Source organism: Lagopus muta, chromosome 17 (assembly GCF_023343835.1).
Source record: "Lagopus muta isolate bLagMut1 chromosome 17, bLagMut1 primary, whole genome shotgun sequence".
Lineage (NCBI taxonomy): Eukaryota > Metazoa > Chordata > Aves > Galliformes > Phasianidae > Lagopus > Lagopus muta.
The window spans coordinates 3,595,894-3,620,992 of NC_064449.1; the positions used below are offsets into that span (position 1 = coordinate 3,595,894).

The 25,099-nt window shown below is 45.3% G+C and overlaps 3 protein-coding genes across 7 annotated transcripts in view; 1 reads left to right on the top strand and 2 right to left on the bottom strand.

Moving 5' to 3' along the window:
• SPPL3 (signal peptide peptidase like 3) overlaps positions 1–10,474 on the bottom strand; it is a 61,088-nt gene extending 50,614 nt beyond the window's left edge. The window contains exons 1-4 of one of the 2 annotated variants that reach the window (XM_048964476.1): positions 7,256–10,474; positions 6,887–6,979; positions 1,675–1,788; positions 852–1,239 (exon numbers count right to left, since the gene is read on the bottom strand). In XM_048964476.1, the coding sequence (XP_048820433.1) occupies positions 852–880 (29 nt within the window). In that variant the 5' untranslated portion in view covers positions 881–1,239; positions 1,675–1,788; positions 6,887–6,979; positions 7,256–10,474. The remainder of the gene's footprint in view (positions 1–851; positions 1,240–1,674; positions 1,789–6,886; positions 6,980–7,255) is intronic. The other variant, XM_048964475.1, reaches the window with a different exon arrangement.
• Positions 1,797–19,640, top strand: HNF1A (HNF1 homeobox A). The gene is made up of 10 exons (XM_048964470.1): positions 1,797–3,735; positions 10,563–10,762; positions 11,596–11,782; positions 12,066–12,304; positions 12,458–12,615; positions 14,330–14,531; positions 15,877–16,068; positions 16,326–16,447; positions 16,726–16,867; positions 16,980–19,640. The coding sequence occupies exons 1-10, from the start codon at positions 3,401–3,403 to the stop codon at positions 17,105–17,107; spliced, it is 1,905 nt and encodes a 634-aa protein (XP_048820427.1). The 5' UTR covers positions 1,797–3,400; the 3' UTR covers positions 17,108–19,640.
• Positions 14,543–23,050, bottom strand: C17H12orf43 (chromosome 17 C12orf43 homolog). Of its 4 annotated transcripts, none has more exons than XR_007380397.1 (8): positions 22,833–23,050; positions 22,700–22,745; positions 21,762–21,860; positions 21,041–21,114; positions 20,625–20,715; positions 19,897–20,272; positions 15,693–15,906; positions 14,543–15,478 (listed from the first exon to the last, which is right to left on the bottom strand). XR_007380397.1 is itself a non-coding variant. In XM_048964479.1 (7 exons), exons 1-6 carry the CDS (start codon positions 23,032–23,034, stop codon positions 19,921–19,923), a joined length of 864 nt encoding a protein of 287 aa, XP_048820436.1. In that variant the 5' UTR covers positions 23,035–23,050; the 3' UTR covers positions 14,543–15,906; positions 19,897–19,920. The 4 variants fall into 4 exon arrangements, 2 of the variants coding, with proteins under 2 accessions (XP_048820436.1, XP_048820437.1); XR_007380396.1 differs by having other exon boundaries at positions 14,543–15,213; positions 15,313–15,906; XM_048964479.1 differs by having other exon boundaries at positions 14,543–15,906.
• Positions 23,051–25,099: the final 2,049 nt, after the last annotated feature.

A 25,099-nucleotide genomic window follows, 5' to 3' on the forward strand; every position in this document is an offset into this window, starting at 1 on the left:
CTGCTGTTACTGCTGGCCAGTTTAGTGTAGTAGAGCTGCTTAAGTCTTATCATTGGAGCACTGAACTTAAGGAAAAGCAAGCAATTTTGCAGCAAGAAATTCAAAAGCAGATACTGCAAACAAGAGAAGAATGAGCAAAATCATTCGGTGTTTCCAAACTCGAAGAGCTGGCCCTGCCACAACCACCAGGATGATCACCTCAGTCTGAGTAATTTAAGAATCAAGTCACAGCCCAGCAAATTGTTGCAATTAAGGAAATCAACACATACTAAACACTGGTAATAAATGAAAATGAGTATAGCAAAACAAACTCCTTGTCTTTCAAATACTCATCCTCAATGCAAAATCTGTGAGGTGCAATTTAGTTACAGGAGTATATTGTTTGGGTTATAGCACTCTACTATCTACTTTCTGCTCTGCTACTAGAACTGGAATCCAGCCTTAAAGCTTTGCTGTTACCCACCTTGGCCTCTGCTATCCTTAATACCTCACGCCTCCCAGCAGCATGTTATGGGAATGGTAAAAACCTGAGAAATACCATATTGCAATCTGTTGTGTCAGTGCATAAAATAGGAGTGCAAGGTAATACATGGCAGCAGTCTCCTCTTTTTTTCCCAAGCGCATGGTCTGATTGCTCATAATTTGGAACTCTGAAGAAACACTACAAAGATCACTAGTTTTCCTGCACTGGTGAACCTGAAATACTGAACGGAGCCTCAAACCATTCACTAACACGGGCTGGTGAGTTACAGCAAAGGTAAAGGTGATGATGGAGTTATTTAAAGAACGCTTACTTCTTTGTTGCTTACGTGCCTATAGTTTAGAGTGTTAAAGTGATGGAGAAGACTTACCCCCTTTCCAGTACTTGAATAGATTCCATATTCAGCTCAGGATTCTCCACGTGGCATCCAGCCGTAGCATTCAGTGAGGTCCCAACCTACAAGCAGACGTTCATTTCTGTTTTCACAGTCTTCAAATCCCACTGGCTTCAAGACAGGCTGTTCTAAAAGCCTCTGCAGCTGCAGGTCTGCAGGGTGCACGGAATCAAGGCAGAAGGCTTCTGGGTGTATAAGGAATCCTTCAAACCACACAATATAGGCAGATCATTTGTTGTTACGTTTTCTTCTCTTTACAGTTCCCTTGGCAGACTGATGGTTATGTCTGAACTCGGGGCTGTGTGTCCCCCACCCCCAAAGCACACAGCAAGCACGTACACTCACAGAACTCAGAGCAGGCAACCTTTTAAATAAGAACAATGGTAACACTGTCCATCTTAGTTTAAATAAGGGAAATCATCATACCACAGAGAAAGATAAATAAGCAACATTGTGTGACAGAATCTTTGTCATTCATTACAGGAGACCCCCAATCTGTTGTCCTCACTCATAAAATCCTTGAATTCTAAGGATGCATCATGAATAAACTATGTATTGGGGTTGGATGCTGTACCCTGCCATGCACAATTACTACTATTGGCCAGTATTGTTGGCATGTCTATTAGGGTGGGGATGAGCAAAATTGTAATTGGGAGTAAAATGCACACAAATTGTATCAAAGCATCAATAGGAGAATCTCAAATCTCACTGCTTCTTAAATGCTCTTTTTGTATTATAATAAATATGAATCTTTGAAACTAAAGACGTCTTTTTATGTGTTCACACTCGAGTTTCTTACATTGTTTTAACACGGACTCCAAAAGTTTACTTCTTTTTAGCCTTCTGTAGCCACCTGAGTTGTTTTAACATGCTGCAGCAGGGGGAACGGGTGGTACCTGGGTGTAGATGCCATCTGAAACAAAAGGTGACAGTTAGCAACAGCCCTGGCTGGGAAGGTCAGCCCAGCAGCCCAAGCACATCTTGCTGAGCCTGGAGGAAGGAGGGGGGTCTCATCTGAAAAACACTCTGCCCTTCAGCTGCTGACTTGGCCCCTTGTCACAGGCGCCTGGAGAGCATGAAGGAAGAATAGGGGCCCAGGCCATTCCGCAGCACTGTGTTGGAATACTTATTGCTTTTGAGACTGTTCTGTTGGGCTCCCCTTCTCTTGAGCTTAGTGGAAGTGATATAGAACAAGGTGAGTGGCTGCCCATAGGAAACTTCTAATAAAACAACAGTTTTAAGTCCTCCTGTTGATCATGTAAGAAGGAACCATTTACAAGATGCTCGTGCACCATCAAATCCACGCCAAGTTATTTCCTAATTCTTCAAAATGGATAAAATCATTCATATATTTTCAGACTGGAAAATATCATAAAACGAAGATTCCATGAGAATTGCCCTAAATTTTTCCAGTGAAGTTACAGAGCATGTTTTCAGGATTCAAACAACAGGTGGGAGTAGAACATTAGAGCAGGGTTGGTATCAAGAGACGTAGGTGATAAATGGGAGCCAAAGCTGCCCAGAGCACTTCTCAGAAGCAGGGCAGCTGCAGATAGGGATTCTCAGCATGTACCAACACCCAGGGCCAGTCCCTACCATGTGCTTGAATCACAAGCTCAATGGGGCAAGCAGTATCTGAATTACGTGTGTACACAGCTTTTTCTCATCAATTCAGCAATAAACGTAGCAAGTTCTTATGGCAAGTGCTGATGTTTGCATATTAAGGCACCCAGCAAGCCAAAGGCAAAAGCAAAAAAAAAACAAAAAACATTTAGGACTCAATGCTCTGCCACAGAAGTCAGCAGGAGCTCCAGAACATCCTGCGGGTCTTGGGAACGCTCAAACCAACCCAGTGGTCACTCGTCTCTGCTGGAGGGCTGTACAAAGGCAAACCAAGCTGCCGAGGCAGTATTTTTGCAGCCCAAAGCTCTCAGCAAGAGCTGAGAGTAGCTCAACCCACCACAGCTAGAGCTCAGAGTAGGCTCTGCAACCTTCCAACATTGGCGAACGCAACTCTTCCTCGTACGTACTCTACCTCTTCCTTCTCTAAAATGAATGGGGCCAAAAGTAAGCCTTGTTTTTCCACTCTTGTTCTCTCAGTTTTCTTTCCATGGCTTACTTTTCCATGCTGGCAGACCTTCTATCCCTTCATTTTCCTCTCTCTGCTTCCCTCCCTTTCCCCCTCCCCCTGCTTTCTCTCCCTCTGCACTTTGTGAACTGCTGCTGCAGTGCTGAAGTCCAAAGTTCAGTAACTTGCTAAGCACACAGATAAATATGAACCTTGGAGAATTTACCAATGTAAACAGATAGCCAAGGGTCCCTTTATCAGCACTGGCTCAGGACAGTCGTGGGGGGTCCGAAGTGGCTCAATTTTGTATTTTGTTTTTTTGGGGGGGGCGTAAAGGCGGGAGGCTGCGCTGTGCCCGCTGCTGACAGTCGGGCGTGTTACCTCAGGAACATGGTGTAGGGAAGCTGGAAGCAGGATAACGTGGAACTCAAACCCAAAGAACTGCAGCCTGAAGACCATGGTCTCGAAGCTGAGCCATCTTCAAGTGGAGCTGCTGGGAGCGCTGCTGGAGTCGGGGCTAACCAAGGAGACCCTGATCAAGGCACTGAGCGAAGTGGAACCCTACATGCTCCAGAGTGAAAGTCAGCATGCTATCAATGCCCTGCAGACAGAGAAAGGGGAGTCCTGCCCCGAAATCCCCAATCTCCCCAATGGAATGGGGGAAACCAGGTTGTCGGAAGATGAAACCTCTGATGACGGGGAGGAATTTACCCCTCCGATAATGAAGGAGCTGGAAAACTTGAGCCCTGAGGAGGCTGCTCACCAGAAGGCTGTGGTGGAAAGACTATTACAGTAAGGAAATAATTTGCTGCTCCTCTTTGCTGCTCTTTCTTGCATTCTCCCGCTAAGTCTCTTTTCCTTACCTTTTATGCTCAGTGTGCTCACAACTGATCTAGCTGCAGAGCTCCATCCATGCCCGACTATCCCCCCAGAACACTCCCCATACTCTTACAGATGCTCAAACTTTCTCTTTTAATTTCACTTCAATGCATAATGGGAGCCACGAAGCCCGATTATGAGTTTGAAATGCTTGTTTCATCAGGCTCGAGAACAGTTCGTGGGCTGTGTAAGTTGCATCTTTGACTAAACGTTAGTTTCCGCCATTTATACTTTTATTGGATTCAAAATTTCAGTCATCAAGGAAAGAAAAAATAATATCTGGTCACACTCTTAACAGGTATCATGTTAGCCAGTGACTTGATGGTAAAGTGAAGCTGTGAAGTTTCCCTGCTAATTTTAAGGTGATAAATATTTTTAACTTTACTGCTCTTTGAAGCACTGATGGTCAGAGACAAACCAAGGGAACTTCTCATCCCACGAGTGCTTAGCAATGCTGACTTCAGTGGAGATTTTCTTGTAGAAAGCACACAAATCAAATACCTGCAGTGAAGCAGAACCCACTGCTTCTACCATCCGCTCTCTGTCACAGCCATAAAGTACATACGCAGCAACAACTGCAGGTTTTATACCCACACTATTTTGCCTTTGCATACACGCATTTTTAATACCAAAAGACAGGCAGAGCTCCCTAACCACTAAGTCTTGTGACAGAGAAACATTCACTGGAATTACCATTTGGCATTCTTCATGGGACAATATTTCTGTGGGCAAAGAGATTTGCCCAACAAGGATCATGTCCATCCAAGCAATCTAGCACCTCAGAAGCAGAATCTGCCCATCTGTTTTGGGGGGTGGACATTCTGAAATCTCAAGCTAACAGAAAATCCAAGACATAGCAATGACCTGCACCTAAAATCTTCACTAAAACTGAAACACAGAGAATTTCTCAGGCATTGCTGTATCCCTCCTCTTCACATGCAAACAGAATAAATATTAAAGGTAACAACAAGAAGCAAAACATCAGATCTCACCAGAAAGGCCAAAGCCAGAAAAACAGCAGGTCAGAGTTAGCACTCACCATAAGTACTTAGGAGATGGAAGATGGCGGACTGCGAGCTGAGACAGCTGCATCCAACAGAGGTAAATTCACTGGATCAGCTCCTACCCGGGTGGGGAAAGCACTCCTAATAATTCAGTCTTCTTTTGGGGCCAGTCTCTCTTTCTTCTCTTCTGCTCTTCCATCTCTGTTACACCTTTTAGCCTCCTTTGTTCCCCTTGCCTTTCTCTCCCTCATTCTTTGGACCTATTCCCTCTTCTCTCCTCAGTTTTGTCTCTGCTGCCAATCCTCCCCTTTTTAATGTCTTCCTAGCTAATTTTTCTCTCCCTTCCATGCATTTCCTTCCCCTCACCCTTGCCTCCTTCTCATCTCCCTGAGTCTGCGTACAGGTCTTGGGGTAGTTTGAGACCAGTGGCACCGGGCGGGCCCTGGCTAGTTACTAATTATCCAGTGGCTTTATTATTTCTCTTTTGTCTTATAAATTTATAGATGAAAAGCCCCTGATAAGCCTTTTGATCATTAACTTCCGATCAGGTATCTGTCCACAAGGGAGACCATGGAAGCTGAAGAGGAGCTCCTGGCTTTGCCCCGTTTTCTTTAATGAATGGGTGAAGCAGGACTTCAGTTCTATCGCCTGTGATCTGAGAACAGGCTCACGTATGGAGGGAATTCCTTCCTGCCAACTTCACTTTAGCACAATTTCTGGTTTCTGACCATCTCTGCCTTCCTAGGTGCTTGCTACTGTTTTCTCTTGTGCACGTTATCCGGCTCAGCACAAGACTGACTTCCCTTGCAAACCTGTGACATTAATGCTTTCTGGCCAACAGTCCCACATCTCTCTGCAGACAGTCAGTTGAGTAATACTGCCCTTCTACAGAGATTCTGTGACTTACCTAAAACCCGAAGAGGGTAGAGAAAAGGATAGGTGAGAACCAGAATCTCCTAAGCCTTACCCTGGGTTGTAATTGCAAAGCTTTGTTCTGAACCTCAGAGCCCACATTCATCAATCCCAAGTACCACAGGACAGAGCAATGCACCAGGGGTCCAAAAAGTTAGAAGAGTATTTATGGAGGAATATAATAGATTAAAACTATTCAAGGTAAAGTGAAAACACTGGGAAGTCTGTATTGTCAAGTATCACATTGTGTAGATCTTTGATTAGAAAATATATTCAAAGCAATTTTATGTCTGAGAATCTATTCCAACTATCTGAACCAATATCAGGGCTTGATAATGTCTAAGCAGTTGTTGCTTACTAAAGCTTTTTCTTTGTTTTTAAGAATAAACCTTTCCATTAACAGATGCCAAAAGGTAACGTCCTTAAAATAATATTGTAATTACAGACAGGACAGAAGAATCTGTAATAGGAATTACTCTATAATAGAAATTACTTCTAGCAATGAATAAAAGGAAGGAAGGCAAGAAATCTCCAAGCCCAGGTATTCCCAGTGGAACTTCAGTGATTGCAAAACTACCTATTTCAGCATCTACACAAGGATTTCACGTCAAGAAATCAGATGGAGGCTCTTTCACCTTTAGAAAGAACTTTCTTCAGGCTAACAATCCCTGGCCTGATATTGTAGACCACATTTGAACAGAGAGATTGACTTGTGGGCAGCTACAGGCAATACAAGAAAGTCTTTGTGGTAACTGCAGGTATCACTCTTTTAGTAGTACCAGAGGGAGTCCATTGCTAGGCTTCCCAGGAGATGGAAAGGAAAAGTGACAGCACCAAGAGACCCAGCACATCCTCACAGGACCACTGAAGTTGGAAGCATGGTTTTAGAAGCACAGAACAAAGCTGAGTAAGCTAGGAATTAGACAAGAGACTTCTACACAACTGGGTGATCCTATGGGCACCTATTACATTTTGTCCCTGCAGAAAACAACGGATAAAGGCAGTTCAGACTAATGCTTCTGTAGTGAGGAGTTGACATTTCATCATTTCATCCCTAAATGTCTCATTGATCTTCCATAAATTTGCAATCTGAGCAACAACATTCCTTCTAGATCACCCTACAGAGAGAAAGAACAGCCTGGTATTACCTACAGAAGGCAAGAGAGAGGCGTCCTTGGGAGCAGGGACAGATCGAGTTACTGCACGTCCAGAGAATGGCGAGAGGTTTAGCAGCAGTTCACCTGTAGGGCAAGGAGCAAAATGCCATTAGGAAAGAGAGAAACGGAGATAAGCAACAGGTTTCCCCTAGAGGCAGGGTCAAAAGCATGCCTTCCTTGAGGGAAAAAAGAAAAGCCATGATAAAGAGTCAATATCTTCCTCACGTAAACTGTCTTCGAGTTGCTGTAACGGGGGAAAGCTGAGATGAAGCTGCCACACCCCTTCCATTTCCACGTATAAACCAAGATGAGGCGAACCAGGCCAAGTTCATCAGAAAGGAAGCCTGTCCATGGTCTTACCTTCCCTGCTCTCTGCCCAGCACGGCTCCAGGTGTGCACTGGCATCAGTGAGGGCTTCTAGCAGGCTCCAGAGGAAAGGCACAGAGCACGGTGCTGAGAACTTCACCGCTCTGAACCTCTGCGTAAGTGAGCTCTGGTCCAAACAGCGATTCAGAACCCACAAAGGATTCTCTTGCCTGAGAATCTGAGAAGAAGAAAGAAGGAAAAGAGAAATAGAGGGAAAAAATGGGGAAGAAGAAGGGAAAGAAAGGAACAAAGGAAAAAGAAGGAAAAGTCAAGAAGAGTGAAGGAAAGAGAATGTCCCCCGAATGTTACATCTCCAGCTCTCTGGAATGGGTTTTCTTTAATGCTAACAACTTGATATTTACTTTCCATTTAAATTTGAGATGTTGCTATAAATTATCAACCAGCCTCTTGTTCCCTTTGAGTTTATAACTAACTACCTGGGTTACTTATTGTTCAGGTAACAAAAGGGAGGTGAAAACGCCCTTAAAAAGTGACCTCAAAACTAAGAAAATGGGAAGCTGGAATGGAGAGAAGACCCAGGCCCCTGTGGCTGACAGGAGTCAGGGAGAGGGGCCATGCTCAGAAGCTGAAAGCAGGACTGAAAGCAGGACTGAAAGCTGAAAGCAAGATTTGGGAAGTAAGCATTACGTGGAACAATTTCCAGGAAGAACTTAACATCTCCAAAGCAAGAATGGGATGGAGAGGTAGCTTTGGGAAGAATGAAGATTAAAAAAGTAGAAAACGGGCTTGCAGGTAGAAGAGAGCTTGAGTGAGGCACACCAGTTCTAACTCACCGTGGAAGTGAGATTTTAGCACAGCTAAACAGGAAAACTGACAGTCAGTGACAGTCCTACCACTGCTGAAGGAATTAAGGTTTACCTTACGATGTGTGTGACAACGATGCAGACTCTGCAGGTGGAACTGAGCATCTGGGCAACAGCTCATTTCAGGGTTCAGCTGAGCAGCTGCCATTGCTTGTTCTGTGATGTAGTCCAGGGCCAAAATAAATTGCTGCACTGATATTACAGCCCACGTTTTGATGATGTACAGAGTAGTTTGGATTACATACAACTACCTTATGAAATTATACTGTGGTAAGATTTCCCTGCAGTGTTTTCCCTTACAGAACCCGCTCTGCTTTGTCTCAAAATAAAACAAACAAACAGAAAAGAAAGCACAAGGCTTTGAACTACAGTGAAAAAGAGACTCTTGGATTCTTCCCGCTTTGTTCCTACCACAAAGAAGCAAGGATCTTGACAGGGAAGACAGAAGTGACTCACCATCAGCCTGCAGGAAGGAAATCAATATGTCACAGTGGTTTCCATCAGTAATGACACAGTCCCTCCTTTCCCCATCTGAGCCAGAGCTCAAATCTAAGAGAAGAGATCACAAGTAGGAGCCTTTTCTGTGTAGAGACGTGTGTAACAAATTCAAGGCACATGTGCTGGCTGGAACATATCACAAACACTGAGGGAGGAAAGACACCGAAGATGGAAAAGCTCTGCAAATTCAGCCCAATTTGAGGCTTCTGAAAAGACGAAGATAGTTAAGGGAGTAGGCTAGAAGACTGAAGCTCTGTAAGCAAGTGTACCATCAAAACAGAGAAGCAAATGGTCCTAATTTAAGAAAACAGATTCTTCAGAGAGCTGTAACCAACCCTGCTTCCGCCATACATACAATGGCAGCAGAGCTTGCTCCTTGGACTACCCAGCCACTGTGAAAGGCTGTGAAGGGAACAGAGATAAGGGTATTTGCACTGAGAGAACAGGTGTGGACTTTGTCCTGCTTATCACTTTGCAGCCTCTGGCAACCTATTGAATCAACAAAGCCTCCAACAGTACAGCTGTTGCCAGTTGCTCAGATCTCTGTATTCTTGCAACACATCACCCATAATATTAGAAATATTTTTTCATCCCCGTTGCTCCTTTGATGCTGGTGTTAGATGCAGCACCATTGTACTTCTACAGTGTGCAAACCTTCTCCACCAGATATCCTGCATACAAAAACAAAAGGATGCTTTGTTAAAACTGAACCAGAATCTTTTCCATAGAGGCTCCTGAGTTGGTTGGTTCTAGACTGCCTGTTTCAGCCTCAGTGAAACTGACAAACACAAAGAAGTCGCAGTCAAAGTCACGTTGTCTGTTCTCACAAGTTCATAGAATGCCTCAGCTTGGAAGGGACCTTAAAGATCATCTAGCTTTAACTCCCCTGCTGTGGGCAAGGCACCCACTAGATGAGGCTGGGCCCCATCCAAACTGGCACTGAACGCCTCCTTAGGAACAGTTGTGGATATTCTAATCAGAGGTCTTAATCAGAGATTCACGTTCATTATAAAATCTCAAATCAGATTAGCTTCAAGTTTTCCTCCAGTTGTTACCCCAAAGGAGAGTGGCAATAGGAGGAATTAATAGGTTGCCTGTTCTTTATAGCGAGTAGGAGTCTGAGTGGATCTAGATGTTAATCAGATGTTAATAATGCAAGGCTGATGCACATAATGCCAGATTGCTTCGTGTATACATATTACATGCATAGCTGTCCTCTGACAGTTTGATGAAAGCCTGTTTTCACTGCCTGAATCTCTGCCATGTTTCTCATCCCTGACAAGATTTAGGGCATGAGCTAGGTTCAGCATAGTAACACAGTGAATCTGCCTTGGAAAAATGAATTGCACCTATCCCAAGCACTTATGCCTTGAAGAGGATAGAGAAGAAAAGTAAGTAGAGAATGGCAAGATAGTTGTCATCTCTGAAAAATAGATACCTGTAGTCATAACATATCCAGCTGAATGCTGAGATCCAATGTCACTTCTCTCCTCACAGCATTATTCACTAGCAGCAAAAATGCTTTATTACTTCCCAGCAGAAAGGGATGTACATTCCTTGTCTGTGTCACTTGTCAGCACCTTCTATCATTTACAGATGGCCGTTGCCTGAACAGAGCAGGGCAAAGCCTTGTATAAAAATAAGCACAGATGGCAAAGACTGCTGCCATGTTTTTGGAAAGTTCCCCTGATAGCCAAAGATGGCTCTTTCTAAGGGGAGATCAAAGTGCCTACAGAGATCTGCTTAAAGGAAGCCAGATACATCTTTTCCACCTAATTTCTGACAGATGCTGTGCCCTGGCCACACTGAGAACAGCTCTCCTTTCTTTAGCCAGTTAACACTCCTGCCTCACCACATGCAGTGGTGCTGACTGATATGCATGGTGCACCTAGGGAAGCACCAAGCTCCTTGGGATGCAGGTCTGCCGAGTGCAGGTGCTACAGAGAGCTCTCCTGAGAAATATTTTCTGCTCCTTCCAGAGAGGATCCCTGGCGGGTAGCAAAGATGGTGAAATCCTACCTCCAACAGCACAACATCCCTCAGCGCGAGGTGGTGGACACGACTGGTCTGAACCAATCCCACCTCTCACAACACCTCAACAAGGGCACTCCCATGAAGACCCAAAAAAGGGCAGCCCTCTACACCTGGTACGTCCGCAAGCAGCGAGAGGTGGCCCAGCGTAAGTACAGCAGTAATTGTTCTGCAGTTTCCAACTTCATAAAAGCCTCTGCTCTCCCTTGCTGATCCTTACTGCACATTTCTATCAAGGAAAAAAAATGCAGGAAAAGCCATTTCTGGAAGCAAGCTTAGAGAAATCCATGTCAGTATTCAGTAAAGTGAACCTAACCGCACATGGAAAAATGCCCCATCACAAAACAGCCTGCAGTTACCCACTCCACCCATCATGTTGCTAAAGAGATGCAAACTAACATTATTCATTTGCCATTGGAGCTTGAAATCCATCCTCAGACTAAAACAGTGTTCCTGACACATCACAGACATTTCTCAGGCATTTCTGTCTGAGCACCAGGCTGGTACAATTTTCAGCTAAAGCAACAGTTCCCCTAGCTGCAAAAAGCAGCAAACTATTGTACTTGCTGTAACAAACCACTGCTGGCTATCACCTCATGCTCCAGGCCCTCTCTATACGGACACCCACTGGCAACCCATCACTGCAGCATGCACTTCTATATTCAAGAACCTGCCTACAATCTCTCACTTAACTTTGTATTCATGAGTTGCAATTGAAACAAGACTGTCAGCCTCTGGGTTGTTCTGGAGAGCAGGACCCCAATCATACTTACTCTCAAGCCTCCCACATCTGTTTTCACTTCCCCAAGGTGGGAGCTGAGATGCAATGCAAGTAAGAGAAGGGGTAGGTCACCACAGTCCTGCTAGGAACATCTTAACTGTTTTAGCAGATTATGGAACTTGATTTCTGCCCCTTCTAGATTCAGCCCTCTGTTTCCCATGACATTTACTCTAAACTCCCTCGCCCTTTTGTGCCTGCAGAATTCACACATGCTGGTCAGGGGATCTTGACAGAGGAGCCCATGGGAGATGATCTGCCCACCAAGAAGGGACGAAGAAATCGCTTTAAATGGGGTCCTGCCTCACAACAGATTCTGTTCCAAGCCTACGAGAGACAGAAGAACCCCAGCAAAGAAGAGAGAGAGGCACTGGTGGAAGAGTGCAACAGGTAAAGAAGGGTGCCTGGTTCTGAAGAATCGGAGCAGGGCCTCTGCATGCTTGGTGTGCTAAGGCCCACATGAAGCAGGCTTGTGGCATCAGCCACATTTGAATCGAGACTCGTGAGCATTCCCTGTTTGCTAAGGATGCAGTAATGCCCCACATCTCGCTGTACCCAGCAGGATCCTCCCCTGTGGTGTGTAAGACCGCCATCACTTTGGGGTTGCACACGTACTGCGTGCCTTTGACCGAGGCAGACTCAGCAAAACTCTTTTTGTGCTTTCTCCTAACAGAGCAGAATGTATTCAGAGAGGCGTTTCCCCATCTCAGGCCCAGGGTCTGGGCTCAAACCTGGTGACCGAGGTGCGAGTTTACAACTGGTTTGCCAACCGCAGGAAGGAGGAGGCCTTCCGGCACAAGCTGGCCATGGACAACTTCAGCGGGCCGCAGCCCACCTCTGCTCCCCCTCTCACTCCTCACAACTCCTCCTCCCTTCAGCCGCCTCCTGCTCTCTCACCCACCAAAGTTCACGGTAAGAAGCAACCGGAGGGAGATCTGAAAGGGAGACAGCAAACCCGGCCCTTGACCTAAATGCCCAGAGACCAGCGTCCACAAATGCAACCGAGCTTAGCACTTGGTGAAGTGACTCGGTTTTAACACAGAGTTTCCCCCTGTTGTGATGCAGGAGTGAGGTACAACCAGCAGCCAGCCAGCGAGGCAGAGTCCTCCAGCAGCAACCACCACGGGAACAGCTCCATGGTGACCACCCAAACCATCCTGCATCAGGTTTCTCCCCCTGGGCTGGAGCCCAGCCAGAACCTGCTGAGCACAGACACCAAGCTGGTAAGTGATGTACACCAGAGTCCTGGCGACTAGAGGGTGGCCACAGGGGAGACTCTTCAGAAGTGGTATTTCCTAGAATGCCCTTTAAAACAGCTGTATTACAGATAGAGGACAACTGCCTTGCACTGACTTTGCAATATGAAAACTCTGGGGATACCCGTGCGCTCCAGACTGATGGGGGTTGGGATGACATGGAAGCACAGGCATTTCTTTAATACTAACCCAAACAACCTATTGTGGAAAAACAAGCACACAGCACAACCAACACCAAAAGAACACAGCTCCAAGTGTGACACAATTTGATTTCCTTCCTCCCAGGAGGCTCTTTTCTCATCTCCCTTTCCCCACTCACACTCATCACCTCTCTCATTTGAACACTGCATATCCCAAAAGAGTTGAGCAGAACCAATGAGATTAACAGATCAGAGACCAGTTACACCACTGAGACATGTACTGGATGTCCACACTGCAGCAACCTGCCTTCCTCAAAGCAAGTTTCCTTCTAAGAGGATTTTAAACAAAACAAACCAATAACTCTTTCCACTTAACTAGCAATTGAGCATTAGGGCAACATGACTGGTCAGCTTCAGTTTCCACGTGCTCCCTTGCTAACAGGGTTGGCAGCAGTTTGCATTAGTGCACATTGGCCCATGGCACAGCTAAGTTCACCATAAATCAGTTTGATTTAAATCTCTGTTTTTCTATTTTCTCCTCAAAGAGTAAAGTCTTGCATGAGATGCTGAAAGTCTTCTAAAGCCATCTTCTAGAGCTGGTATTTGTTTGATAATTTGTCCCACCATTTAACCTGCTGGCGCTTGCTCTTAGTAAAGCATTCTTACAGATTTTTTCTGAGGGGGAAAGAAAAAGTATAGTATAAATCACTGAAATTTCTCCATCAGCCAATTTATCTGAATGCCCTTTTGCCACAATATCACAGCTATAGATCTCTACAGGGCCTTGCAAGTTCAAACCCCATCAGAGCACAGAGAGGTGATGTGCTTCATTTCAGAGGTCAAGAAAACAGTCCAGTTATCAGATTTCTTGGTGTCTCGAGGTCACAGCCTAAATCAGCACGACATCCAAGCACAGAATTTGCCCAACAGATATGCTGCCCCTTTAACAGCAAGGAACTGTTAACATAGCCTGAAGAAAATATTTTATGAGGAAAAAAAGGACAACTAAGGACTATTCTCAGCAAGCCCTTTAAAATCTTAATCTGAAAACTGGCCACAAAAAGACACTCACTGAGAGGAAGGGAAATTAAAGGCACTTCTCAGAGGAAGGGGTGAATAAGGAAAGAGGAACTCCTTGTTCCTTGTGAACTCCTTGTGAACAAGGAAAGAGGATTCTGTAGTGAGCTTCCTTCCGAATTTCTCTGGGCACGGCCCACTTTCCTCAGTTGTGAAGCAGAGGACAAACTTTCCCTTCAAAGGGAGTGCAGTGGGACTGACCTCATCTGTGTTTGTACAGCCCTCATAGTCTTTAAGTACGAAAGAACTATAAGAGCAAGGATTTCCTCTTCATATTTCAACACCTGACCTTTGCTGGTTAATTGATGAGCATGAGGAAACAGAAAGACTGCAGACAAGCAAAGGTGAAGTCTTTCCAGTTAGCAAGGGGTCAAGGGCAGGCAGGGAGAGGTTGCTGACAGCTTTGGGACTCTCCACACTCAGCTTGCTGCAAATGGCTTTTCCACTGTCCTTCTCTCACACAGATCTCAGCTCCCGGAGGAACTCTGCCCCCCGTCAGCACCCTGACTGCCCTGCACAGCCTAGAGCAAAACCCCCATGCGCTGGGCCAGCAAACTCAGAACCTCATCATGGCCTCACTGCCCGGCGTGATGGCAATCGGAGCCGGTGAGACCTCATCCCTGGCGCCTGCATTCACCAACACTGGCGGCTCCACCCTGGTAATAGGTGAGCAGTGTGCTTGGGGGGTTGTTGGCTCTGGTAACTCTGCCCGTCAGGACTCTGGTGCAGAGCTACATAGAATTACCCCCCTCACCCTCAGAGATAAAAGCACTAATTTGGCACTGAGATGCACCTGGGGAAATGGCCATAAACACTAAGGATCTTCAACTGCACTACTGACAAGTACCCGTGAAATTAAGGGACAGACATCCTTATTCATGTTAGAATCCAGTCACACAGAAACTCAAGTCTTGAGAGCAAGGGATTCTGTGATCTATTCCTACGCCAATGGTTTTTTTCTACTGCTGTGCCTCTTCCCAAATATAAACATAACGCCAGCTTTCAGTTAAGGGAATTTAAGCATGTTCACAGTGAAAGACAAAACATCCTGTTCTACTTCCTGCAAAAAGCACATGCAGTCATCACTCTTTTTTTTTTTTACTTTTTCTTTTTTTCTTTTTTATTTTATTTTTTTTTACCTCAACAGTTTTTCTGGACTGCTATCAGATTTCTTTTCACTCCAGGAAAAACCAACTGCCAAAATGCATCTCATTAGAGAAAGGAGAATAAAATGTGTGCTCTCTTCTTACCCTTTCTTCCCTGGAAGAAAGAGGTCCTGTTTGTCAACAACCATGAACCAATTTCCACGTCCCAATTTATAGCCAACATTATGATATTGATTCCAATTCTGTGCAAGCCAAGAAGAAGAATAATTAAAAGAGATTTCCACAGCGTTAACATTCTCTCAGTGCTAGAGAGGCTTGATGAATAGGGTGTAGGAACATACCCTACATATCCAGGAATACGGTATAGACAGAGATGAGTACTGATGAGTGAAACCTTCTGCCTTTCTCACTGGTTCAAATTCCAGAATTCAGCAGCCCAAACAAAATGAGCTTAAACTTCATTCCGTGTGGCTGGGCAGCTACAGCACAGTCATCTGTTACCTACAACTTAATATAAAAGGAAAGAATAAAGGAATGAGACACTGAGATGTTGCCCTGAGTTCACTCCTGAGCGAGGACTCCCCAGTGGAAATCTATATCATGTTATCACTTAAGAGGGAAGCGACCTGTACTGGTACAACAGGAGGCACTGCAGGAACAAACACGGGAAGTCGGAGGAGCTTTTTATAGTAGCTGCCTGCATTATTCCTTTTGCACTTACCTGCTTCATGTTCATAGGCATGAAATCTACTCCCAGCCACAGTGAACAAAGGGGTTTCCTGCAAAGCAGAATCTGATCCCACTGCTCCGACAGAACTGCTGTGACTGCTTCAGAGGCTCCTGTTGCAGAGCAGCCGCTCCTCCCATAGCGTGCAGCGCCGCTGTCATCACTCCTTGTTTTTCAGGCCTGACTTCAACCCAGCCCCAGAGTGTACCTGTGATAAACAGCATGGGGAGCAGCCTCACCACCCTGCAGCCAGTCCAGTTCTCCCAGCAGCTGCACCCGTCCTACCAGCAGCCCCTCATGCAGCAGGTCCAGAGCCACATCAACCAGAGCCCCTTCATGGCTACCATGGCCCAGATACAGAACCCCCATGGTAAGAGTGCAAACTCATTTGCTCATACAAAACAAAACACTTTGTTCTGGAGCATTTGCTGGCTCTGAAACTTAATTGCTATAATTATGAAATTATTTTCCTCTCGTATTCATCCTCCTGCCCCTCCGTTCCCAGTATTTCACAGACAGGCAGCAGGTCTGCACACACGAAGAGAGAAACTCAGCCAAACCAACCTCACACAAAGCTCCAGCTCCCACATGATCCTGTTGGGTTTTTATTTTTTGTTTTGTGTACAGCTCTCTACGGCCCCAAGTCTGAAGTGGCCCAGTACACACATACAGGCCTCCTCCCACAAACCATGGTGATAACAGACACAGCCAATCTCAGCGCGCTGACTAACCTGACACCAACTAAACAGGTAACAGCCTTAGCACATGTGTCCCCCCCACCTTACAGCTGCATCAGTCTGCTGGGAGCTCCTTGCTTCTCAAAGAGCTTTTGGGTGTGTGGTCAATGCCATCCCAGCAGAATGATCTCATCTCCTTGCCTTGCTGGAGACATTAGAGCAAGCTTCTCACTGCACCATCAAGGATTTAATCTCCTTGGAAACAGCACCTGCTCATTCTTTCTAATCCTCTTCCTCCACGTCTGTTAGTAGGGATGAAGAAACCAGGCACTGTTAACTCTTTTCTCCAGGCATTCACATCTGACTCAGAAACCCACACAGACTCTGGGATCCATACACCAGTATCGCAGGCACCAGCGATACACCTACAGAACCAAGACACAACCATCCAGCACCTTCAGTCTGGTCCTCGCCTCACCTCAAGCCCTGCTGGTAAGAGGAGCAGCCACTTGCTCTCTTAAACCATATATTGCAAATAGGTGCACGTGTGAGGAGGGGACTGCACTGATTATTTGTACTTAACTTCTACCTGTGCTTTTAACAGTGTCCTCCAGCAGCCTGGTGCTGTACCAGAGCTCTGACTCCACCAACAGCCACAGTCAGCTGCTGCCATCCACCCATAACGTCATTGAGACCTTCATCTCCACGCAGATGGCATCCTCCACTCAGTAACACCAAGACAACCAGCCAAAGGGAGCTGCCAGGACAAGGCATAAGGCGCAACTCCAACTGTGTTTGCCGTCACTGTCACCACTGCCTTCCACTGGAAGGAATGGTTGCTGCAGTCAGCCAACCTCCAGCCCCTACTGCCTCATAAATCCCTCATCCAGCTGCCTCCAGAAGAGATGGCTCAGGCTCAGAGCAGGAGCTATGGAACAGTGGTGCCTGCACTGATAGGATCTACAGACCCCCAAAACCAAACCCAACCCCACAAGCCAGCCTAGAATGACCAGACATCCTTGTGGATGCTGAAGGAGAGCTATAAAGTCAGAGATCTGACTGGAATACAGCAAAAAAATGCCAAGATGTATGTGGAACTTTGGTTCTGCTCACCTTCACTAGGTTGGACCTGTACAAATCTGCCTACACCAAAGTAAGCCATGCAGAAAAGAGAAAAATTGAGCTGTCAAAAAAGGGACACCATCTTTAAAGCACTCTCCTTCTCCTTTGATGTAAGGAAACCTGAATTGGAATTATGAGAGATAATATCAAGTTGGAGGCAAGAGTGAGAACCTGGCTTCTGACTTTGCAATGAAAGTCACCAAGAAACTGAATCAGGAATGGCTCAGCAAAAACCTGTCAGTACAAGATCATGGACTACAAGCTGTAAAACCCCTTAATTAACTACAAAATCCCAAACATTCTCAGTTCAAAATGACCTACTCTAAAATCATGCTATCCTAGTGGAAATGGCTTGGTTACTTTTTTTTTTATATATATAGCTCTGCTTTGTTTTAAATGCAGAAATTAAAGTTTAACAGCAGCAAGGAGACTTCAGCTCTCTGCATTAACCACATGGATGCTCATCTCACACGTTCTGCTGAGCGACCCAGGGGTGCCATTCCCCACAGGTCCCTGACACTGCACAACATCCAGCGGGGCTCCGTGCTCCACAGACAGCAGTAGTTCCCTCAGTTCTCTGTAACAATGCCAACTTGGATGGATGTTATAGAACACTTCACTCCTGCCTTCCCTGTAGGATAGATTCTGTAGTTCCTGATATGAAAATAATTCCCCCGGAGTCGAAAAGCCTTCTTTGCACTAAATGAAAACTTTCTACATACATAATTCCTCTTCTAATTATTCCCCTCTTCTTTATTTACTCTGACTCTTTATATCACTGACATGGCATACAAAAAGCCCCAGTTAACATGTTTTCGCCATTGTGATAAGGGCTGTCCTTGCTACTGTGAGCAGGACAGCAGAACATGCTCAAGATTCTGAACAGATTAAGACACATGGAACAATTAAAAAACAGTGAACTCTTTGGTTATCATGCCTGGAAATTTCACTATTGCAGATAACACATAACAGTTTGTGCCTGCAAGAGCTTCCTCTAGATACCACCCAGCACCAGAAATTAATTTTGGTAACCAGGTTCTCCAAGGAATTCTATGCAAGGATGATTTCCTAATTGCCCACATGCATTACTTGCAAATCAATTTTAACTTCCATTCAGAAAAAGCAGAAACAAAAAAACATATAAAACAAGGCAAAAAATGTTATGCATTTGACATTCGAGGTGCTAGCTTCAGTGCACTGAAGTTTTAACTGGCCATAAAACAAATAATTTCGGTCAGGTCCAGATTACTTCCAAGCCAATTTTCTATTTCATCCATTTTTTGGATGCCAAGTGTGTTCTCCTGAGTGACAAACAGCAAGGATCTTAGAATAGGAAGGAAAACACCTTGTTTCCTTCCTGTGTTCAAAGAGCATCAGCTCTTTTGGTTTCTCTAATCCAGCTTTTAGGTCTCCTGAATAGAGGCAATGAATTAGACCTACTGAAACTCAACAGGAGCAGAGTATTGATCCAATAACAGGTTGTTTCTTGGAATACTGCAGCTGAAATGGGCAGATTAAGAGCTATGCTAAGTGCCAAAACCCACTGCGTTTCACAGACAAAAGTCATATGAAACAAAACAAGGTCTGAAACTCAGCAACTGAGATTTAAGTATTTCCTGTACCAATTTCACAGCATTGATCAGCAATCAAACAAAAAGCCACCTTCAGCCCGTTTTGTCTCTGCTGGGGGAGCTATTGAACACAAGAAAGCTGCTGTCCCACAAACCTGCCAAATTAAATAAGACTAATAGTGAATAAGAATTTAATAACAAAAAAAAAGACCCCAGGAAACACTCTAAGAGAAATTTAGAAGGATGCAGAACTGCTGGTTTTTAACAACCTCAAAATAAGCTCACTGCTTTGTTTACACACAGGGGCCCTGGAGAGGTGTGGACTACAGAGGGATCAGTAACAGGGCAGGTTTCAACAGCAGATCCTTACCATAATCATAGAGGGGGGAAAAAATGGAGGGGGGCAGGGACTAACATCTGGTAATGCTTTTCAATAAATGAGTTTCCCACAGGCAAATCAAAGCAAAAAAGAAGTTGACCACCTGCTGCCACGTAAACCAACTTCAATTCATCATATGCTTTCTCCAAGAGACAAGATTTGGTTTCAGCATGTGAGAGAACAGATCAGAAGGGATGCAGCTACGATTACACCCCTCCACCACACTGGTCTGTGCACAGTATTTAATCCTGTCGCGCTAGGACTGCAAGCAGCAGCACAGATAACTGCTGTGCTAGGAGAAAAATGCTCCCCAAGGGAGGTCAGAACATAGGAAGTCACTTTAATTAGACTCCCAGGCCACAGAGCTTTTAGAACAAAAGCTTTGCAAATTAGTTCTCCCTCATCTGCAGTAACTCCATTCGTTTTTTCCCAGCATCCATCACAATCACCTGCCCATCTGCACAGCAAAGCATTTATTCTCTCTCTTTCTTCTTTTTCTTCTTCTTCACAGCTCCTGGTGACACTGTGTTGTTATCTGTATGATTGCTGTCCTGTCTCTTGTGTTGTCCATTTGCAGAATCCAACCGTGGCAAATCTCTGCTGTCCTGGTCACAATCTGCTGGGTCTATTATTTTCTCTTCAGTTTTGTTCTCTCCCTTTATTTTCTTTTTCTTCTTTTTCTTCTGTCTGTGCTCCACATAACCCTGACACGTATTCTGGCTGGAATCCTGGGACAGTGCAGGAAAAGCACTTTGCTTCAGAATGTCTACTGCTGACACAGCAGCCTCCTGGTACTTTTGCCACTCTTGGTCACTGTCTGAGTCACTGGAAAGGTAATAAAAGGGAAGGAAATTATGCTACATGTTTGCCTTGAATTCATCCAAAGCATTGAAAGCAGAACTATCTAAGATCAGAACAGGGAATGAACAGCCAGTGGATCCAGGATTCCAATGCTTACAGTCAGCATTTAAAATTGTTTACATCTCCTATTTGTATTTAAAAAAAAAAAATAGAAAGAAAAGAAAAGAAAATTGCTGTTTTCAAGTATCAGTCATATAAACACCCCACTTAAGCTCTTCAACTTTCTAATCCCATGGGAGAGTTTCTGCTGCCTCTGAAACATGAAAACAAGGGCTGGAATAGCACTTAAGGAGCAAAGCAGCTGACAGCACCTCACCTGGAACTGGGCGGCCGTCTCCTCCTTGGGGCAGGGCTTTGCTCTGATTGCCCACAGCCTCCTGGGACAGAGGAGGAGAAGAGGCGAAAACCTAAAATATGTATTTAGAAAGGAATTTTAGCCAAAATACGGAATAAGTGAGAGCAATCCACAACAGTCACCCTAGGAAAGCCTGCTGCTGTTAACAGATGGCTACACTTGGTAACAATCATCTGTCAGTCTGCAAAGTTAGGACACAACAGTCACGACAAGGAAACGGCCTTTACTGATGCTAATAAACCCTGTGCTAGTGCTCTTCTGCCAGTAAAGAGCTAGAACTACAACTGGCACCGGACAGGATCCATCTCACTTGCTATTATTTGATTAACTGCATCAGCAAATGGCCACGACTTGGACGTGACAAGACTGGGACTCACCATCATCTCCACAGTCAGACTGCTGCACACGAGCTGGTGAAGGTCCTGATGAATCCTTCAAGACAGTGATGAAACTAAACAGAAAGCTCTGGTTAGATGTTAGATAGGTTTGTACAAACTGAGCTAAAATTGGAAATTCATAGGAAACGAGACCAGGGTGCTCTTATGGTTTCTTATTTTTTTTTAGTGAAGCTTCAATTCCCTGCTTGCAGAGCAGACCGTGCCTCCTCCCCTCAGCAACATATGCCACAAGAATGACTTAGTTCTAACAGCCAACTTTAAACACCAGGAATTCTAGTTCCAAGGGTGATATTTACACACATAACAAAGACAGCAGCAGGCCCAGACAGATGCACACTGCCAGTAAAATCCTGAACCGCGTACAGCTTTAGGGTGCAAGAGAGGAAGGTTCTTATGTTTGCCTTTAAATGATGATAATAATAATAATAAAATGATTCTTCCTCTCTACAATGCATTTACAACCGAGGTAAATGGAGACTGGCAGTGTTGCACAGGAAGTCGTTACCAGAAGGACATAACAGGTGAGCCAAATTAGTTCACAGAATATTGGAAGTTTGCATTAAACGCAGAAATGAAGGAATTGAGAAGAAAACAATTTCTCCAAGTTGCACTCAGATCTTTAATTTCTTGCTTTTAGCACACAGAAGCATCACTGCACTCTACCCATACAACAAGCCTTTTTAGTACGACATGCCAATACCTGTCCAGCATTGCTCCCAGTTTCTTTGCAACATGTGCTCTGAACTCTGGTGTGGTCTGTAGCTCATTTCCATCCTCATCATGGTCATTCACCTCACGTCTGTTTAAAATAAAATAACGATCACCTCCTTCAAGAGCAATAACAGCCAATACTCTCACTCAAACAGGAGATAGGGGGCTGTAAAATCTCCTACCCTGCAGTAACTAATTCATGTTGAGTTGATAAGGGACAACTGCCAAGTAAAGCAGAAGAGCTCAACAGTTCAGTTCCGAACAATGAGCTAAACATCATCCAGCCACCTCCCTGAAAGTAATAGGATGATTTTCTCATTGAAATAGCCTGCAAAAGCAAACAAATGATGGCAGGACATCCCTTCTCTGGTAGGAGCTTCTTGAGTACATTGCCACAATTCACGCAAAATCTGTCCCAGGAGAAAGGATGGCACTGAGCTGCAAGGCTGACAGCTTTTGAAACCAAGCCTGCAGAAATGCTGCAAGCTTACACAGGTCAGCACCCCCTTTGTTATAAGGCACTTAATTCAGACACTGCTTTCCCACCCAACAAATGACTGGCTTTGCAATCACATTGTTATTATTTGCCCTTCTGTATATAACCCTCCATTCTTTGAATGAGAAGTTTTGTGATACATAACTATTAATTTTTGCGTGGCAGGGGCATGGAAGAATTAGAGCTTTTCCGACAACTTGAACTCATGCTGAAACTGCCAGCAGACATTTATTTTCAATTGCTTTTGCTTCACTGTTACAGGGATGAGGAATATACTTCCAAAATCACTTCATTAATTTATTAGAATTAAGCATCACTGCAGATTACAATTGTACCAAAGGCTTTTCAGTACGAGGCAACGCAAGGCATTAAGTAGCACACCTCAGGTTTTTCTTCACCAAAACACAACCCCGAAGCCCGCAGAGCAATACCTTAGGCTGGGCCGAGTAGCCTGCCGTTGATCCTTTGGAAATCCGCCTGCCAAAGGAAGGACTACGTGAGAAAGAGCTGCGGCCAGAGCCCGGCACAAGCAGGGCACAGCCCGGCCACCGCCTCGCCCCTCACCGCCTCGCGGCTCCGCCCGCCCCGCCGCCTGCTGCTTCGCGCAATCCCAGGTCGCCTCCCGGAACCGCGCTGCCGCCCCGCCGCTGCTCTCCGAGTCCGAACTGCTGTCCGTGCTCGTGCCGTCCCTGGGCGCCGCCATCTTGGAGCCGCAGAGCATGCCGGGCGCTGTAGTCCTCCCGCCGGTCCGCCGGCCGCGGGGCATGCCGGGCGCTGTGGTCCCGCGGCGCGGCGCCCCACGAGATGGCCGCGGCTGGTGGCGCGCGCCGCCCTTTCAGGAGCGCTCCACCGGGACCGCGGCTGGCGTCCGTCTGACGCCCCATAACTGCTGCCGGGTGCGGGTGATGCGGTGCCTGCGTTCTCGGCTGTAACAGCACGCACAGGTAGAGGGTGAACACAGACCGATGGTGTCGGAAAGACGGCGTCGCTTTTGTGCTTTTAGAAACAGGCAGAACGCTTGGCAGTAAGGATCGAGGGAGGCGGCCCAAGGCTCTGCCCGTCGGCACGGAGGGACGCGTTTCGGGCATAAGTGGTTTCCCACCTCTTTGGTGCTGTATTGAAAACTGAAAACTGAAGTGAGCCTGAACTGAAGGAGGTCTTGGAAACTGCTCCTCTTACGGGACAAAGGCAAAAAGCCACAGATAAATGGGAACACTTGCATGGAAATGTCAAGGAACAGCATTTCCAAATGCAATTTAATACTGAATTAAGGTACAGTTATGTTGAAAATACTTGTAAAATGGAGACTTGACGAGAAAAATGCTGATGTGAAAATTAGTGCGTTGGACTCTTCATCTATGTATCTCTTTGCTAAGAGAATTCTAGGAGGGGCTCTATACACAGCATAAATATTTGGAGCCATAAGTATGGTGTGAGCCTCGTGACTTAGGTCATGAAAAATGACGAAATCCAAGTCATTTATTCTCATGCCCACCATGAGAGTGAACCATCAGCCAGCGTATGGGGTGTCTTGTCCGCATCTAATCAGTAACTGGCTGCCAGCTACACTGAAAAATGATGCACATAACACCATGAGAATACACATAAACAGCACCTCCCCATTACAAAGGTGATGCTGACTTCTTTGAAAGCTGATTTCCTTGCTCAGCAAGGCAAGTATCCCCTGGCATCACTTAAAGCCATTCAGTTTACATTCACTGTCACTGGCAGAGAGTTACTGAGTGTTCTGTGTATGTTCCCCACCTGAATACTATTTCAAGTAAATTTGTTCCTGTTAACCTTATTTTAAACAAGATTAACATTTACATTCTGTTCTTGTACGCCATTCTTTCCAATCATTCAATCTTATTGATTCTCCATCTCTGGATCTTTTCCATTTTAAAAAGAAATTGGAACAAGGGAAAGAAGCAGAATGAACTGTAAATAAAGCATTATAGAAATTCATAATTATATTTAATTCTTCTGAGATATAAAACATAAGGAGTTAAAATGAACACTGGGGATTGAAAGTATTCCCTGGCTATGTTGAATACAGCATTGCTTCTTTCCAGACTACTTTTGTTATCATAAAATACCCAAACAATAGAGACTATTCTGAGCATTGCTCTTACTCGTGATTATAATACCCCAAACAACTTCACTTATACTGAAATGCCTTTGACTGTAGACTTACATGCTGACTACTCTAAGCTGGTCCAAATTTCAGAAGCTCATCCTCGTTTTAATCAGCATCTGGAGGATACATTTACGCTTCTGGGGTCCCATTAACCTCTCACTCATTTGATACACCATATTGAGATGCCAAATTTTTGCTTACATGCTGAAGCTGTACCAAGCCATGTTGCTTTATGTTCTCAGCTAAGGAAATGCTCACAGGCAGCAAACACACAGCTAGTGTTGTTAGGACAGCTTCACAGAGCCTGTCCTAGGCCACAGGCACTGCCGCTTTTGGACATGAGCTTCATCAGCACCACAGCTACAAGTCTCCCCCTGCAGTACACCGAGTGTGTGGCAGTTCTGGCAGTGCTGCTGGATCACTACGTTGATACAAGCTTTACCGAGCCGATGTGCTACTGGAAGCAGCACGAAGGCTGAGCACAGCATGCTTTTACACTGAGCAATTCCCAGCTGGCACATCTGGACCTGCCGTGAGACCTGCGTGTTCCCAGGTCTCAGACAGCATCCCTGGTCTCTGTAAGAAAGGCTCCTTCGGCATTAAGCCCCACTGATTACCTTCACTCCCTTAGCTCGCCTCTAGTGGGAGGGCACTGGGATTCGGGCTGGGATTCCCCGTACCGTCAGGTGCACGC

Bases quoted from the DNA above. Each gene is read 5' to 3' on its own strand.
- HNF1A (XM_048964470.1), top strand. From the start codon at position 3,401: ATGGTCTCGAAGCTGAGCCATCTTCAAGTGGAGCTGCTGGGAGCGCTG. The intron at 12,305-12,457 runs GTAAGAAGCAAC...GTTGTGATGCAG, and splicing joins CTCACCCACCAAAGTTCACG to GAGTGAGGTACAACCAGCAG. The intron at 12,616-14,329 runs GTAAGTGATGTA...TCTCTCACACAG, and splicing joins TGAGCACAGACACCAAGCTG to ATCTCAGCTCCCGGAGGAAC.
- C17H12orf43 (XM_048964479.1), bottom strand. From the start codon at position 23,034: ATGCCCCGCGGCCGGCGGACCGGCGGGAGGACTACAGCGCCCGGCATG. The intron at 22,746-22,832 runs GTGAGGGGCGAG...TTCCTTTGGCAG, and splicing joins GCGGGCGGAGCCGCGAGGCG to GCGGATTTCCAAAGGATCAA. The intron at 21,861-22,699 runs GTATTGCTCTGC...TATTTTAAACAG, and splicing joins GCTACTCGGCCCAGCCTAAG to ACGTGAGGTGAATGACCATG.